Below are 17,215 nucleotides of genomic sequence, written 5' to 3'. Positions count from 1 at the left end.
TAGTTATCTCAATAAATAAAATACATTTTTTTAGCTTTTGTTATTCTTCAGTAAGAACATGCTTGATTTTATTAATATGTAGTGAAGTGGCCATATCTCGATTATTTATTAGGGCATTATTGTTTGTCCTTCCATGTTATAGAGCTTTACTTTTGAAAATATCACAGTGATTGTCTGCTTTAACATTCTTCCTTCCTCAGAGTACTTTCAAATTTAAATCTGAAAGTGATATTCACCTTGCTGAACACCATAAGCAAGTTCTGTATGATGGGAAACTTGCAAGTAGTATTGCTTTCACCTACAATGCTAAGGCTACAGATGCTCAACTATGCCTTGAATCCTCACCAAAGGAAAATCCTTCAATTTTTGTACATTCTCCCCATGCTCTTATGCTTCAGGTTTGTATAACAATAGAATTATTATTTTCAATTTTTCATTTTTATTAATGTCCTATAAAGCTGTTTGAAAACTACTAAATTTTAAATATATCTTGAAAAATTATTTTTACAAACTATTGATTTGTGCAGCCCATACAAATTGTTTCCTCTGTGTTGATGAATTTTCTGTTATGATTATTATCTTTAGTCTGTAATTTATAAAACCGTGAATTCACGATCTTGGTTTTGGTTATGGTAATTCCTGATGAAATGGCAGCCTTAATTATTTATTACAACTGAAATCTGTTTCAATTTCTGTTACTATTAAAATAGAATCAATCCAATCTTAAATATCTTGAAGAAATGAATCCAAAATAGATGAACTTCAGGTGGATTATATTCCCACTGAATAGCACATATTTGACCTTGAATGATGGTCCAATAAAAGAGAACTGCTTCTTTTTTTAAATGCAGGATGTGAAAGCGATTGTGACACATTCTATCCACAGTGCGATTCATTCAATAGGAGGAATCCAAGTTCTTTTCCCTCTCTTTGCTCAATTAGACAATCGGCAACTTCATGACAGTCAAGTGGAAACAACTGTCTGGTAGGTTTTGGTGAGGAAACCTTATTGTTGGAAATTCTGATAATTTTGCATAATATGTGATAAATGCATTGAGTGGTTTTTTCCCCCGCCTTTGTACCATGTTTGTCATTTTTTTCATGATAGTATAAATGGTATATGAGGGATAAGAATCAAAATAATTCAACTTTTTAAAATCACCTATTTCATATTTGGGTTAAAAAAATTTTTTGGGCTCATAGCCACATTTAGCAATAGTTTGATGAATCATGGTTTGTTCTCCCACACAGTATATGGGTTATAATAAAGTTAAGCTGTGATGTATGATATTATATTATAATGTTGACTACACATTATAAGCAGTGGTGGGATTCAGCCAGTTTGCACCACTTCAGCAGAACCAGTAGCTAATTTTTTGTTGCCCAGGCTCAGAATAGACTTCCAGAAGCAGCATCCACAAAGAGAACTGGTTGTTCACATATTTGAATCCCACCACTGATTATAAGCCTAAATCAAACTCACATTAGACTCCACATAAAGTGAGTACCCACTCTTTATCTTTCAATAAAGTTGTTTTCTTTCAGTGCTATCATAACTGAAAAATGAAATGTTTCTGATGGAATTAAAAGTAAAGGAATTAATATTAGACATTTCCAAACTTATCCTATAAATGTCAGTGTTTGTTAAAAATAGATTCCCCATCAGGTAACAATATTGGGTTACCTATTAAGAGTTCAAAATCTTAGCAAGATTGAACCTCATTAGTCCTTAAATAGTAGAGCATTCATAAAATAGTAGATCTCTTAGGTTAGATTGTAAATTAAAGAATGGGATGGAAAACCACTTCCATATCATTGCCATAAAAATTGTGAAGTCACTAGAAATTAAGCTTGAGTCAAATTAGATTTTACCTTTTTGCCGCTAAATGGTTACGAAGTGAAATGTGAATAGCTCATAGAAATTTAACCACATTATTTAACATTTATGAATAAATCCCCATTTTTTAAAGCACTTATATTGGACATTTTTCATTTTGATTTTTTTTTCTTGGTAAAACAGAATTAAGTGCTTATATGTGAATTGCTTGAGTAAACGTTTATGATTTACTGAAGTCATGCTTGGGGAGTTTGCTCTTCATAGCTTTACCTGACAAAAGGTAGCAAATGAAAACTAGTATTAGTAGAATGAAAACATTGTAATAATAACATTTAATTATATTACTTGAACTAAATAAATATTTTATATTGGAATGAGACACTCTAAGTTTAGTAAATAACTCCTGACTGGTACTGAAATTTACTGTACTTTTCAACTGCCTTTATTAGATGTACAGTAAATATTAGGAATATATTTTTCAAAAATATTTGGGAAGAATACCACACTGTTCATGAAATAAGGAGTGCTATTAATTAAAGTACCCCATCATTTTTCAGACTTCTATGCAGAGAAAAGGGGGTCTGCTTTAATGAAAGACTTTGTATGAAGTCCAAAACATCTCTTCAAAATTATTTTTTGACTGTGCATTCTTGAGAAAAAGTGAGCATATGTAGTTAGTTGGACTCTTATAAAATAGAAAAGTTCTAGAGTAGATCAAGGTATTATCTGAGCATTCATTCTTCATTTGTACCTTTGACATCATGAAGATACCTCTTAATAACAAATTTTGAGGGATGTGCCATTTTATTTATATAATAATAATGATGATGGATGATGTTGGAAGGGACCTTGCTCAGCGGGGTTAAAGTATATATACAGCTGCCCATCTTGAACCAAACTCTAGGAAACTCAAAACCCCAAAATAAAATCATTACCTATCTACACTAAAATAAAATCAAAAAGACCTGGCGTTACAGTTAAATTTTCCCATGTAAACCACAGGTTTCCCCATATCAGTCTCATCCTTATGAGTGAAAATTCAGGTCTTAAATGCTTATGGATTGTTGTATGGACAATCTATATACCTCAGGAATGAACCCAGGCATGATATAATCAGAGACAACAATCTACTCATTTCTAGATGTTCCAGCAAATTTGTGACAGGGATATTCCTTTACAATCTGGTTGCCAAGCAATATACTTCCATAGCCCTTTTGGCTTTGATTGTAAGAAAATATAGTTGTTTCAATGGAATATTGAACTGTCAGCTGTTCAATATTGTTTTGTTTGCTTTTTAAATGTGGGAATGTTGACCAGTCATGTTTTTTTACAGCATTGCTGCTATTATTAGGCTCTTGCTATGTGATATGTGTACATTACTTGTTATTTGGGCAGATATGTGCTATGGAGATTGTACCGTAAGGAAAACATGAAGTGCATCACACACACTTACAAATGAGGGAAGATGGGAATGAGAAAAGATCTTTGTTTGAACTAAGATGGTTTGTGGGGAAATTGATTTCAAGTGGGAGAAAAGAATGTCCCAGAAACACAATAGCATTGAAAAGTCTCTGGCTTGGGTTGCTTTACTTTGTATTTCAGATCAGCTTTTTTGATCACTCAGATAGATTTTGGGTGTGAGGGGTTACTTGGCATAGATATATTGACCTTCTGTTTCTCTGGCAGGAGACAGTTTTAAAGGCCTTTTTGTTGTTTTGAAGAAGTCTTAAATATTTCTTCTTGTCTTCTGTCCTGTATGAATAAAAATAGCAACAAAGTCTTTTGTCTCTTCTGTGTTTGAGGATTAAATAATACTTTTCTTCTCATCATAGATACCATTTATTTTAGAAGCATTTAGAAGCAATGTTCTGAGATATTTTAATTTCTCTATACTTTAGAATTGTTATTACTAAAAACAATTAACATATTGTTGTGGGATATGTGAAGGTTCTTATTCTGTTATAAATTCTTAGGCATTTGTAAACATCCCTATTATTGCATGATGAACATGCTGAATATTCAGCATGCAATAATATATGTGGTTTGTCCCTTTCTTCCTCTTTCTTCTACCTAATGTTTTTTTTCCTTTCCAGTGTTACTCATAGAGCCTTTCCTAATGGTGACATTCTTTTTTTCTTTTACCCACTTTTCTTTCTATCTGAGTATCCTAGTTAGAGTCGCATACAAGTTTGTTTAAGTTCATATTGTTTAAAATAAGTATATTATATGTGTCAGCTAAAGACAGTTGAGATAATTTTGTCAGTCTTCTTGACTGATTTGTTGATTACTGTGGTCTTGGTTTGCATTATGGATAATAATGCTGAGAAATGTATAAAAGGGATGTATTTATGTTGATTTTGTTAAAACTTCCATCACCAAAATTTTTTTGGATGTCTAAATGGAGCTTCAGGATTTTGTTAAGGAGCCCTGGTGATGCAGTGATTAGAATGCAGTATTGCAGGCTAACTCTGTCCACATTGTGGAGTTCAATCCTAACGGGCTTGAGGTTGACTCAGCCTTCCATTCTTCTGAGGTCAGTAAAATGAGGAGCCAGATTGTAGGAGGCAATATATGCTCACATTGTAAACCACTCTCCATAGTGCTTTACAGTACAGTGGTATATAAGTCTAAGTGGTATTGATGACTCTTCTTAAATAAATTCCCAAACATGGTTCTGTGAAACTGCATTATGATTTGATTGACTCTGGTTTATGATATTTTTTAGTTTTTCAATTCAACTCCAACTATTTTTAATAGCTACACAGAATCACTGGAATAGCTCATCTGTATATTTGCAGTTTATTTCATCAGTATATAGATGATATCCCTGCAATATCTTTCCTTTACATCTCATTCTAGGAAAATTATGAAATAGTGCCTGAAATAAATAATGGATTGGATGTCCATTGAGAACCAAGCCATGTTCAAACAGAGCTCCTAATGCAGTGATGTTATAGCTCATTGTGGTTATAGTAATGTTACCTTTGAATAATAAGATTTATAATATGGATATGTTCCTTGTGTCAGGTTTGCAGATTACAACTAAAACCAAAAATACAGCATTTTGTCCAGTTTCGGTTGGGTGCTAACCATTGTATCCATGACCATGGTTATGCATGTCATAATTATATCAAGAATCTGTTTTCAAAGTAGCAGATGAGTTGGGAAACAATGTGGACCCTGAAACAATATAAACTGTGGCAAATCATATCCAAAAAGAGTGTGACTTTCCAGCAACAAAGCGGCTGAGAAGAAATATTGATCTAGAAATAACAGAGCTGACTTCATATATCTTTCTCAAGCTCTATCCTGTGTTTTCATATTAGAAAACTCTCTGAGTGAATAAGTGGTAAATGGGTCTTTTTTAAGGCATTTGAAGGAGAGTGGGGAATGAACCTATTGCATTTAATTGGAGAATAATCCCCTTTAGCTTTTTGAGGAAGATAGACTGTTTATGTTTGGCTGGGAAAGCACTGGGAGGAATGTTTTAGATCTAAAGAATCTTAAAAAAATGTTTGGTACTCAGATACCAAATATGTGCTTTATCTGCACTGGTCCCCATAGCTATTGACCTTCACTGGATATATTTTTAAAACTTCACATTTATTAACATGATAAGATACATTTTGGTTCAAATAAAATCAGTGTAATTTTGATTTTGTGTATTTTTTGTAGCTATATAATATGGATATGGCAAACAATTATAAAAATCTATTTCAATAATTTCATATATTAAAATGCTTAGATTTTAGCAGCCTTTTGAATTAGTTAATTTCTTTAAATATACAAATGTTTGTTAATTTTTGTGATTGATGTTACCCATAGTTTTAAATTTAGTATTATAAGTATATTTGTAAACTTCCATAATACCTGTTTAATAGTCATGGAATAATTAAATATTTCCATTTAGAAGAAATGGAGGTACCTTGCTCAATAGTAGTAACTGTGAGAGGGATCTTGGAGTCTTAGTGGATAATCACTTAAATATGAGCCAGCAATGTGCTGCAGCTCCCAAAAAAGCCAACACAGTGCTAGGCTGCATTAACAGAGGGATAGAATCAAGATCACGTGAAGTGTTAATACCACTTTACAATGCCTTGATAAGGCCACACTTGGAATACTGCATTTTGGTCACCACGATGTAAAAAAGATGTTGAGACTCTAGAACAGTGGTTCTCATCCTGTGGGTCGGGACCCCATTTGGGGTCGAACGACCATTTCACGGGGGTCGCCAAACCACACTGTCCGCCATTTTTTTCCCTTTTCCCTAGCTGTCCTTCTCCCTCTTATTGGTGGCCACACCCACTTGGGGGTCACCACAACATGGGGAGCTGTATTATGGGGTCACGGCATTAGAAAGGTTGAGAACCACTGCTCTAGAAAGAGTACAGAGAAGAGCAACAAAGATGATCAGGGGACTGGAGGCTAAAACATATAAAAACGGTTGCTGGAATTGGGTATGTCTAGTCTAATGAAGAGAAGGACGAGGGAAGAACATAATAGCTGTGTTCCAATATCTCAGGGGCTGCCACAAAGAAGAGGGAGTCAAGCTATTCTCCAAAGCACCTGAAGGCAGGACAAAAAGCAACGGATGGAAACTAACCAAAGGGAGAAGCAACCTAGAACTAAGGAGAAATTTTCTGCCAGTTAGAACAATTAATCAGTGGAACAACCTGCCTCCAGAAGCTGTGAATGTTCCAATACTGGAAGTTTTTAAGAAGAGACTGGACAGCCACTTGTCTGAAATGGTATAGGGTTTCCTGCCTGAGCGGGAGATTGGACTGGATGACCTCCAAGGTCCCTTCCAACTTTATTATTATTAAGTTCTTATGCTGAGAGATTTTGTGCATGTTAAAAATGTCATTCATACTTTCTTTTCTTTTACTATAGGCCATAGATTAGTATTTTTAATGGAAATATTTAGGTTCTTGATTTTTATGAATGCAGAAAAATACATATTGAAGCAAATACGATTTTTTTCCTAGTTGCTTTCTAATGCCAAAAACAAAACAAAACAAAGCAAAAACATTTTATGCTTGAATCTGCAATTTTAATTTTTAATTTTGCAAGATAAAAATCAAATATTTCCTATATCCATCTGTTATCTATCTCTCTATCCTTTTATCCATGCCATACATCCATACATTCTGTATCAATAGAATGGATATTATATCAAAATACATTTTTCATATCAATAGAATGGGCATTATATCAAAATACACGGCAAGAGATTTAATCGAATCATGATTGAATTAAGGTTGTTGGACTAAATGAAGTTCTGTATTTATATGACTGAATCACTTGAGAATTTAAGAGATATGTCACTGCTGCATTGCCAATATCTAGCTCTATTTCCTGTGAAGGGAAACTTAGCAGTTCTTGTACTATTATCTGGATTATAAAATACTAGATATTGACTAAGAGTTTGAAATCAAATTCTGACATTATAAAGATGCTTTAAATCTTATGTTTGAGAGATTAGTATTTATTCATTTTCACATGGTTTATAATAATAGGATTGATTGATTCAACATTATTACTGAAAGTACTGCTAGCCTTGGCAGAAGAAGGTACGTATATTTATCAGCTTAAGTTAGTTCAGCAACTGTAAGCATTCTTGGATAGGTATAGCTCAGCTATAATGAACCATGCTCTAGTAACCTCCTGATTGGATTACTTTATAAGATTGCCCTTGAAGATGCCTGCAAGTGTGCAGTTCAGAACTTGTCTTCTATAATTCCCAGTAATCTAACTAAATGAACCACAGTACCTCATCTCTTAAAGAAATACATTGATTCCTTTTTTAATTTATGACCCTAATTTTAGCCCCTGCTTCTTATCTTTTAGAGCCTTAAATGGCTTGGATTGAAATACGAGAAAATACATCTTTCTTTATAACTTTATTTATTCATTTAATCAATTTATATAGCTACCCTTCTGGTAATCATGACTCTGGATGGCAAACAGATGAATAAAAACCAAAGCAATAAAACAAAAGCAAACAAAGCAAAGTAAAACAATAATAACACAACTCAAATTTTATAATTCAATCATATCAGAAAAAAACCCCTACAATAACAGTTTCATCCAATCTATAGGTCTCATGCCCAGAGGAATATCCAGGTCTTAAACAATTTATGAAATTATTTTTTAGGGAGAGATTTATGTTACAAAGGACAGATCCCACGACATCTAAGGCACTCTTCTCTGGTTATGCTAGATGGTACTGCTTAATCAACAGAACCAGGAGCATCCCTGCACTGTTGGATCTAATGATCTGGACAAACACAGCTGCAAAGAAGTGTCCTTGAAGTGCTTTATATATGGTAATCAGTATCTTGAAATGGACAGCTCATAGAGTAGAAGTGTAACATGGTGTACACCATGTTGATGTACCCAATGAGAAAGTACCCATAATTGCCTATGTCACTGCATTGTGGACTAGTCACAGCTTCTGAATATTTTTTGAAGGAAGCTCTATGTGGAGCATATTACATTAATCCCTGTGGGATATTACCAGTGCCTGGGTGACTGTGAGCAAGATCCCCTGATCCAGAAAAGGTTCAGTTGGTAAACAAGACAGATATCATTCTCCTGGCGATATCTGTCACCTGTTTCTTGAACAATAGCTTCAAAGTCAGAAAGAACTTCAAATTATATGTTAGTTCTGTCTGGTGCTCAATAAAGAACTAAATATGGAAAATCTCTGGATCCAGAGGATTTTGAAACTCCAAACTACTTAATCTTCAAAACCCTATGGCCTCCAGAAAAAGAATCCTACAGCTTCACTTGGATGACCTAAGGAAAAATGTACAATTGGGATCATAGTATATGATACTGAATCCCGTATTGCCAAATGACTGTTCCTAGTGGATTCCACTTTGAACTGGAGTGTTGAGACAACAGAATCATGAGGGATATCACAAAACACTCTCCCTACTCCCAATGCCCTGTGCCAGTCCAAAAGGATACAAGTGATCAAGAATGATATACCAGTCCCAATGTTCCCCTGCCAGAAGTCATCCACAATTTCAGTGTTGTTTTAGCCCTATAATTTCGTCTAAAATCAGACTCTAACCAGCTTCCTTTTGCAGTACAACCCCTTCTCACACATGTTCCCTAAGGTGAAAGGATGAAGATGGAACCTTATTGTCCAGCATACTTAGGTCACTCTTCGTCAATTTCATAAACATTCTAGGCATCTTTTCTATTATTTCATCACCTGAAGCTCTTTTGTAAATTAAGAGCAGCCTTGAGCTCCATTAACAGAAAGAAGCAATCAAATCCAAGTCTGAAATCCTACTGATTTCCGATGACAACCAACAGTGTAGTCAAAGTTCCTGAATCTTCAGGAACTAACCCAACCTCCCTGTAAAACTCATCTGGTGTCATCAACCCCGTGGAGCATATTGATAGAATAGGTGTTATCTTCTTGTAGTGGAAAGCACATCTAGAGCATTCCAAGGCAATCAGAGAGTGATCAGTCCATGGAAATGGAGTGATGGTGGCTCCTCAAAACCAAATCATATCACCACTGCCCTAACACAAAAAACAAATCCAATGTGTGATTACTAATGTGTGTGTGTGTGTGGCCATTGATGACTTGACTTAGTAGTTGCCATGGTGACCTGAACACCCACAGTGCATCAGAATCCTTGCCCAATGAGTCTCCATTTCTATATGCCTTGGGATCTCCACTGCCAACTGAGTCAGAAAGTCAAGAAGCTTAGGCAAGGAAGTCACTACTGTTGGGATAATTTTTTCTTCTGGTTTCTTCCTTGCTCAGAGCAAAATGTCAGATGCTATAATTCAGAGTTCAAAAATTTATTTAGTCAACAGATCAAGAATATTGAGTGTTCAATGCAGCCAGGGCACTATATAAAGAGTGCAACATCCTTTTATAGTTTTGCACCCAGTTAGTGCATGCCTAACTCTAAAATTTTGTATTTTCCTAATATGGCATAATTTGATTTCTCATTGTTCTAATTGGTACACTTTATCTCTGTTGCCAGGAGTGTAACAGTTTCCCCTAATTATTTATCTGCTTATATGACTTTCTCACTTCTGTATAATGATGAAGTATTAACTTTCCTTCTAAAGTGATGCTAGTTTAGCTTTTTAATAATTGTTTCCCACACTAGGCAACAATCCCAAATGATTGCTAGAGCCCAACTTTACAAATAAGTTCTCATATGTAGTAATCTGCAGACAACACCTCTGAAGGCTTTAAGAGTATTTTAGATGAGAATAGCCAGTCCAACACTTCTGTTCTAGGGTTTTACCTATGTCAGCCCTGGAAGATAGATCAGACTAGGAAACCAGTGCCATGTAAGTCAGCAATTCTTTTATTGTAAATTTATAGGGATAGAATCTTGCAAGCATGAAAGCACTTTTCCCTTCCCTCTCTTTATCTTTACTGAATTAAGGAGGGTTTTTTCCAAGAACTTCATTCACAGTGCATTTTGCCCTGGGGTCAGTCCCTTTTTGTATGACTGTTGCCTTGGGAGTAGCTCTTGTCCGTTAAAGCCATTCTGGGATTCTGTATGCTGATGCTATATCCAAAATCTGAATGAGAATTTTTTTAAGAGGGTTAAACCTTCCTCTGTGCCAGCTAGATCTGGGTAATACAGTATACATCAGTCACGGATGAAAGGAACTTTATTACAAGCTATCTAGAGTATTTAAAATATATGTTTTTAGAAGAATTACTAGAGAACACTAGTTCTTGAACTGGATTCTGTATTTTATGTGATATATTGTGTGCATTTTATGTGATATATTGAACAATTTTTCTACTGAAATATTTGATTTATTGAACAGATATAATGAATTTCAGAAACACCAATCCATTTATTCCATATAAATGGAATAAAATAACAGATCTACTTCATTAATTGTATGCTTTTTAAAATTATATTATTTTGAATAATTCCAGTGGGAAGTTAGCAGTGGCAACTTCTTACTTTTGTAATAATATAAGGAAGTCATTTGTTCATTTTTAATTATTCATTATTTCTGTTCCCAAATTTTTATTTTTTCAAATAAGTACCGGTATTTTTATCAAAAATGATTACGCAACAGCCATTTAACTATATTAGAAACAACTATAGAGAATTTTAAAAAAAACATATCAAGCTCTTTAAGAATTACATTTTTAGTACAAACAACTCTATGGAGGATTTTTTCAGTTAATTTTTGGATAATATCTCCATATTCTATAATAATGGGTAGGCAAGTGAGTGACATCCAGATTATTTGGGATACATTCTCATAATCTCTGATCTTTGAGCCTGCTACCTGAGACTGAAAAATGAGTCCAAAGAAGATGAATGTTCTGGGTTCCCACTCCATAGGAAACTGGTAGTGAATAAGGAAAACAGCAATGAAATCTGGATTTATCATTTAATTTCTTGATAAAATCAGTTGATAAATATGCCTCTCAGACTTACGTACACCACACTCCTATCTATCTATCTATCTATCTATCTATCTATCTATCTATCTATCTATCTATCTATCTATCTATCTATCTATCTATCTTTCTATCTATCTTTCTATCTATCTATCTATCTATCTATCTATCTATCTATCTATCTATCTATCTATCTATCTATCTATCTATCTATCTAATATATATACATACATACTATGAAAACTTTATTACTTTACCTGGGTGAAACAGTAAATCACAGGGCAAGAGTTTTTGAACTAAGGTACTTCAAATGGGCTAACTTACATAACAACTACAAAATCCATGACTCAGAAATTCCATAAATATAAATAAAATTTGTGAAAGTTGTGGTTGCTTCAGGCTGCTGCTGCAGCTAGACTGCTGCTGTAGTCATATCAATTTTGAATGCTCCATGGCAGTTTTCCAACCAGTCTTGCAATTCCTCGCTCCCTTCCCCACCCAGCAGCAGCCACTTACTTGCCTAGTGGGAAGGGAAGGGAGGAAGGAAGGAGGGAAGGAAAAAAACATGAAGAAAGAATGCCATGTGCCTTCCCTGACATATGTGGCATCACCCTTTCTGATGTATATCTCCTCACATGCTATCCCTGACCTTCATAGCATCTCTTGCAAACTCTCACGGACTCCCAGGCCTCCATCATGACCTGCATGGTGTTTCTCACACACCCCTATGACACCTACACATGTTTCTCAACTGCATTTCCTCTTTGTTCTCTACTTGACTCATATTGTACTTCTCATGCATCCCCATGGATCTTCTCTGACCTACATTTCCTGCTGTCACAATCTCCCCAACCTTTGCTACATCTCTTGCATACTCCCTGCTTCCTCCCCCACACAGGAGTAGCCATTTACCTGTCTGCTGGCCTTGGAATTGCAACTTTCTGTTGACTTTCTCACTGCCAGTTTCCCACAAGCAAAGTAAAAGGAGAAGCAGACAATAATTGAAGAGAGGGAGGGAGGGAGAGAAGGAGGGAAGGAAGGAAAGAAGGTTGGTTTCCAATGTTCCCTGACAGCTTTCCAGAAGGAAACTCAATGGGAAAGCCAACAAGAAGTCAATCCCAGCCCTATTGGGTTTTTTTGCCCACCTATCGTCATTCTCTATTTTTATTATTGCTGTTGTTGTTTAGGTAAGGAAATAACTCTGAAACAATGACTGAACAGGGCAAAGGCTGCCTACTCTGGTATAATTTTTAATCATTCCTATTTTATATCAGAATATCTATCTTTTCAAATGTATTCAATTTTTGCCCACAGCAGTATTGTTACTATTTTTATTTATTTATAAAATTTATATGTTGCCATCTCACTTTGACTCTATGTTAAGAAGTAGCATATTGAATGGCATTGATAAATAGTATCTGACAGAATTCAAACAGACAGTGACAACACAAATGTCGATATGCCCCATTTGTGAATGTCTAGGTCTAGGAGGACTATGCCGACCTGTGTTGAAAGAATATTGAATTGACTGCAAATGAATAAAAGGCTGAGTGGGTTCTCAGTGCTCTTCAAAGACTCAGTCAACTACTTGATTCTACATTTACAAAGAATTAAGATGAAGCTTTGTAAATGTAGAATCAAATAAGGAATGTTTTATAATATAAATGGAATTTGTTATCTAGAAGTGGATGAAATTCTACAGACCTGTCTCAGAGTAGTCAGTCCTGGCTAAATATAATTTTAGGGCTGTCATAAGTTCTTGATGAGTCGAAAATATCAGAAAAGCAATTTATTTAGAATAACAAAGCATGGTGAGCAGACAATGTATTTTTTATATGTTAATTCTAAGTGTCTTCTGTTGAAAACTTTGGCAAGTTTCATTTTTATCCTCATTTCCTTATGACTAGCATTATTAAGAATGTTATTATAGATGTACAGATGATTTAATTAAGGCATGGTGTTTTATCAAAACTTGTTTCATTTATAATGGAAATGACAAACATTCTAGTCCTTATCTCCATTGTTGCTGAGTTTAATTTCAGTATTTAGGTCCAATGATAAATATCAGGCATGTTTTCTTTCCCACTCTTTGCTTCTGTAGCTAGAGGGGATGAAAACTGGTGGCAGGAAAGAACGGTGACCTAAGTTTATTTTTATTTTTTGATAACGCTGAATATGCTTTAAGAGTTTCCAATTTTAGATGGAAATTACAATCTTCTGATTGGCAGTCTTTGCTCCTACTGATTTTCTCTGCTTCTCAAGCATAAAGTTGGTTAATAGAGAGGACAGAGAAGAACCATGTTTTTCTGAGACTTCTCGTAAAACTTGGGAAATTCAATCATAGGTGGGCAATTGGATCAATCAATTTCTTGTACAGATAAACTTCATTAGTATTGGCCATTGTATTGTTTATATATTACTATCTTATGGACACATACTATTGTATACTAGGTGAGACATGGTATAGTGGAGATCTAGGAATGGCCTGAAGTATCCTTTATATTTGCCTTTATATCTAGGGGAGTTGAAAATAGGCAACAGTGGAGAGAAATTTTTATGGCAATGCACAGAATTTTGCAAGTTTAATGTGAATCCCGCACCAGTCCAATGCAGTTTAGTTCCTGGTAAGTTGTTTATAAATGTTACTCCCCTCTATTCAATAATGACTTTTAATAAAGATTTTCATGGAGTACATCCTGGAATAAATTTGATGTTCAATGCAAACTAACTTTCTTCCGCTGACCACAATGTCAAATATTAAGCTATACTAAGAATTCTTAGAATTGAAGAGTTGGATATAAATATATGTAAATAAATAATAGTTATTTATATATGTATTTTTGTATAGGATTGGCATTTTTTGACATATTGGTCCTAGATTTCAGGGTAGATATTGGCAAAGTAGAGCTTTCACTCATATGTGTATATGTAAAAAGGGACCCCCCCCACATATTAATGACATACTATGATATACTATTCATACAAATCAAGATCTAACCTCTCCTGGAAGCATTTGGATTTCTCAATAAAAATTCTACAGTATGACAGGCAGTCAACATTGAGCTAGAAAAAATAATGAGTACAGTATAAGTATATTCTTATACCGTATGTTGTGGTATAAGAACATTGGATAAAAACTACAAAGATGTTAAGAACCATACTATATTAGTATATTTAATTTTTGTTAACTATCATTCACAAAAATGTAATTCAGAAATGTAATTCTGTATTTAGTAAAAAAATACAAAATGTAACTGATGTATTTTTAGTGCTGTAAATAGCTACAAAATATGGGATCAATGATTGAAGAAGGTTGATTGAAGAAACGTTATTCAGAATTATATTTGATCATTTATTTTGGGATAATAGTTTTTTATATGTTCAGGAAAGGGATCTTAGATCTCTTCAAGTGTCTATGATTCATTTACTCATTATCCATTTGTGATTTTTTTTTATTTGAAAGATAAGTGGAGAAGTCTGTAAGAATAAATATTTAAGGTATATCCTCTGTTGTTAAAAGCTAACTTTATAGGAATACATTGGCTGCATTTGCAACATGCAATAGGAAGTATATTGCTGTACAATGATAGTTTGCTCTCTTGGTTTTCATGCCAGTGGGTGTGGATGAACAGCCCAATGTTTGTTTTGTTTAAAAATCCTATCTTAAATAATGAAGATAGGAATTCAATGCCAACAGTAGATTATATTTTCAGATTTTTTTTGGGGGGGGGAAGTATTTGGAAAATTAAAAAAAAAGGAGATTCACTCTCATAATGCTAAACAAACCATACATGGAGTTTCTGGTTTATTAAAGCATTCCTGCTGGCACAAATAACCAAACAGTATGCACATCAAACATGAGAACATGTTGTATAAGTCAGAAGAGCATAGGAGCATAGCTGCTGGTTTTAAGCTACAAGTAAAGTGGCCAATTGTATCAAAGTTGCATTGGTCAATTTCAGAACATGTTATCCTATATGGCCATCCTCTGGTATTTTAATTTGATAGAATGGAGAGGTGAATTATTTTAGAAATGATTTCAACCAGGTTCCTAATTATGTTTTTCCATAAAAAGCATTGAGATTTTATAATTCCTTCTTATGTAACAGTCTTTTGGGTATCTACTGTGTTTGATTTTCTGTACAGAGAAAAAGGTTTTTTTCATAAATTGTTGTAAAGTAAGTAATTTGTCCTGACTATTAATATTTAAAACAGAATTTGAAGATTAATGGATTCTATTTCATTAAGTGTTTTTTAAAAATGTTTTAGACCTCTAGCTATTTGTTTTATTATGATGGATTTCAGAAGACAATGAGATGTGTACAGAGCTGTATTTTGACTTTATTGTTGACAAAGGAGGAAAGAGTTGAACAAAATGCAGAAAGGAATATCAAGGATGTTTAATCTCTCTTCAGTAATTTTTATTATGCATAAAGTGTATTGTGACCTTTAAAAAGAGAATGAGAAAGAGTCCTAACACTAACACAGATCTGTCAATCACTACTCATAATATATTTCTAGGCTAATTAGTAATGACAATAAAGGTAAATCGATTAATCAGGTTGACAAATTGTTGTTGAAATTATTTTAGTTATTGAGTCATACCAAAATAGTTATGTTTAGAATATATGATTTAACTTTATGAAAATTAAATTAGCTTTTTTCAGTAGGTCTAAATCAGTGGTTCTCAACCTGTGGGTCGGGACCCCATTTGGAGTCGAACGACCATTTCACGGGGGTCGCCAAACAACGCAGTCCGCCATTTTTTCCCTTTTTCCTTAGCTGTGCTACTCCCTTTTATTCTATTGGCTTTTGAAAGCCAATAGAATAGACTCTCTTGAATAGAGTCTAATTCTATTGGCTTTCAAAAGCCAATAGGAATTGTCCAGGCTGTCTCTGCCCTGCTGAGCCCGCCAAAAGTCCCATTCTGCAAACGGTGCTGCACCAGTTGAGTAGTCCTCGACTTACGGCCGGTTGGGGGTCGCGGCATTAAAAAGGTTGAGAACCACTGGTCTAAATCCTTTATGTTTTTGTATGGTTTATGGTACTGTAAATATATTTTGGCTCATTCCTGTGGAAGAAGTATAGTAAATAAATACATTACTTTTTCTGTAGTTCCTGTGATTTGAAAAGAGTATACTTAGGGATACCTGATCTTGTTTAATTTTAGATTTGATTAGACAAACTAGTTTAATTATGCTGTTTTATATAAGCGAAAGACTTTGCTAGAGATGGTTGAGAACAGCTGTACATATGTATGTGATCTATGCTTTTAGTGTGCTGTGACGACACTGAATGTGTGCTAGTTTTACTTAATTAATTTTTAAACAAACAAAAAGTAAAACAGCAAGAGTGGATCTAGAAAAATATAAGCAATGATATTTTGTATCCAGCAGCATTAACTAAAAAGCTGATCTTTCTAGTAAAGGAGGTGTTGGCAGGAATACATGTAACTGTTTAGTGGCAAAATCACCTTTCCAATATGCAATAAATCTCTAAATCATCTTATTATAGAACACTATGTTTAAATTTAAAAACAATGCAATCCAGAATAAGGCAGTGTTGCCAAGAAAACAATCTTAAGGTATCCTTGAAACTACCAAAAGTCAAAGAGATTTGACATTTATCTTTTTTTTAAAGATGGGGGAAGATTTTTTCCCTTTTTCGGTTTATCTAGTTAACTCACTGCATCAGTGAAACAATTTACTTTCGGTATAGTTCCTCATTATAACGTATAAAATTTAGAATTACAATGAGTCATACATTTGTTTAACGCAATCAAGTCTGTACTTACTGTTTGTTCATGCAGCTCTCTGAGAATTGGATTTGACTATAAATATTGAATTATTTCTGTCAATATATTAGAGCATGTAAATTATATGTGAATCTCATTTATTATCGTTACGTGCAATGCATAGCCTAGGGCTGTTATTTTCAATTGAAAATACAGAGAATTAGAGTGCACT

At 34.2% G+C, this 17,215-nt stretch overlaps 1 protein-coding gene across 10 annotated transcripts in view; it reads left to right on the top strand.

Moving 5' to 3' along the window:
- Positions 1-17,215, top strand: part of NBEA (neurobeachin) — a 375,860-nt gene that overhangs the window by 40,011 nt on the left and 318,634 nt on the right. For all 10 annotated transcript variants that reach the window (XM_039327273.1, XM_039327274.1, XM_039327265.1 and 7 more), the window contains exons 9-10: positions 201-398; positions 852-985. In XM_039327273.1, coding sequence (XP_039183207.1) covers positions 201-398; positions 852-985 — 332 coding nt within the window. The remainder of the gene's footprint in view (positions 1-200; positions 399-851; positions 986-17,215) is intronic.

This window comes from Crotalus tigris, unplaced genomic scaffold (assembly GCF_016545835.1).
Source record: "Crotalus tigris isolate CLP2741 ecotype Arizona unplaced genomic scaffold, ASM1654583v1 scf7180000024359.8030256, whole genome shotgun sequence".
NCBI lineage: Eukaryota > Metazoa > Chordata > Lepidosauria > Squamata > Viperidae > Crotalus > Crotalus tigris.
The sequence above is the reverse complement of the archived record's forward strand: the minus strand, read 5'-3'. Positions and strand labels throughout refer to the sequence as shown.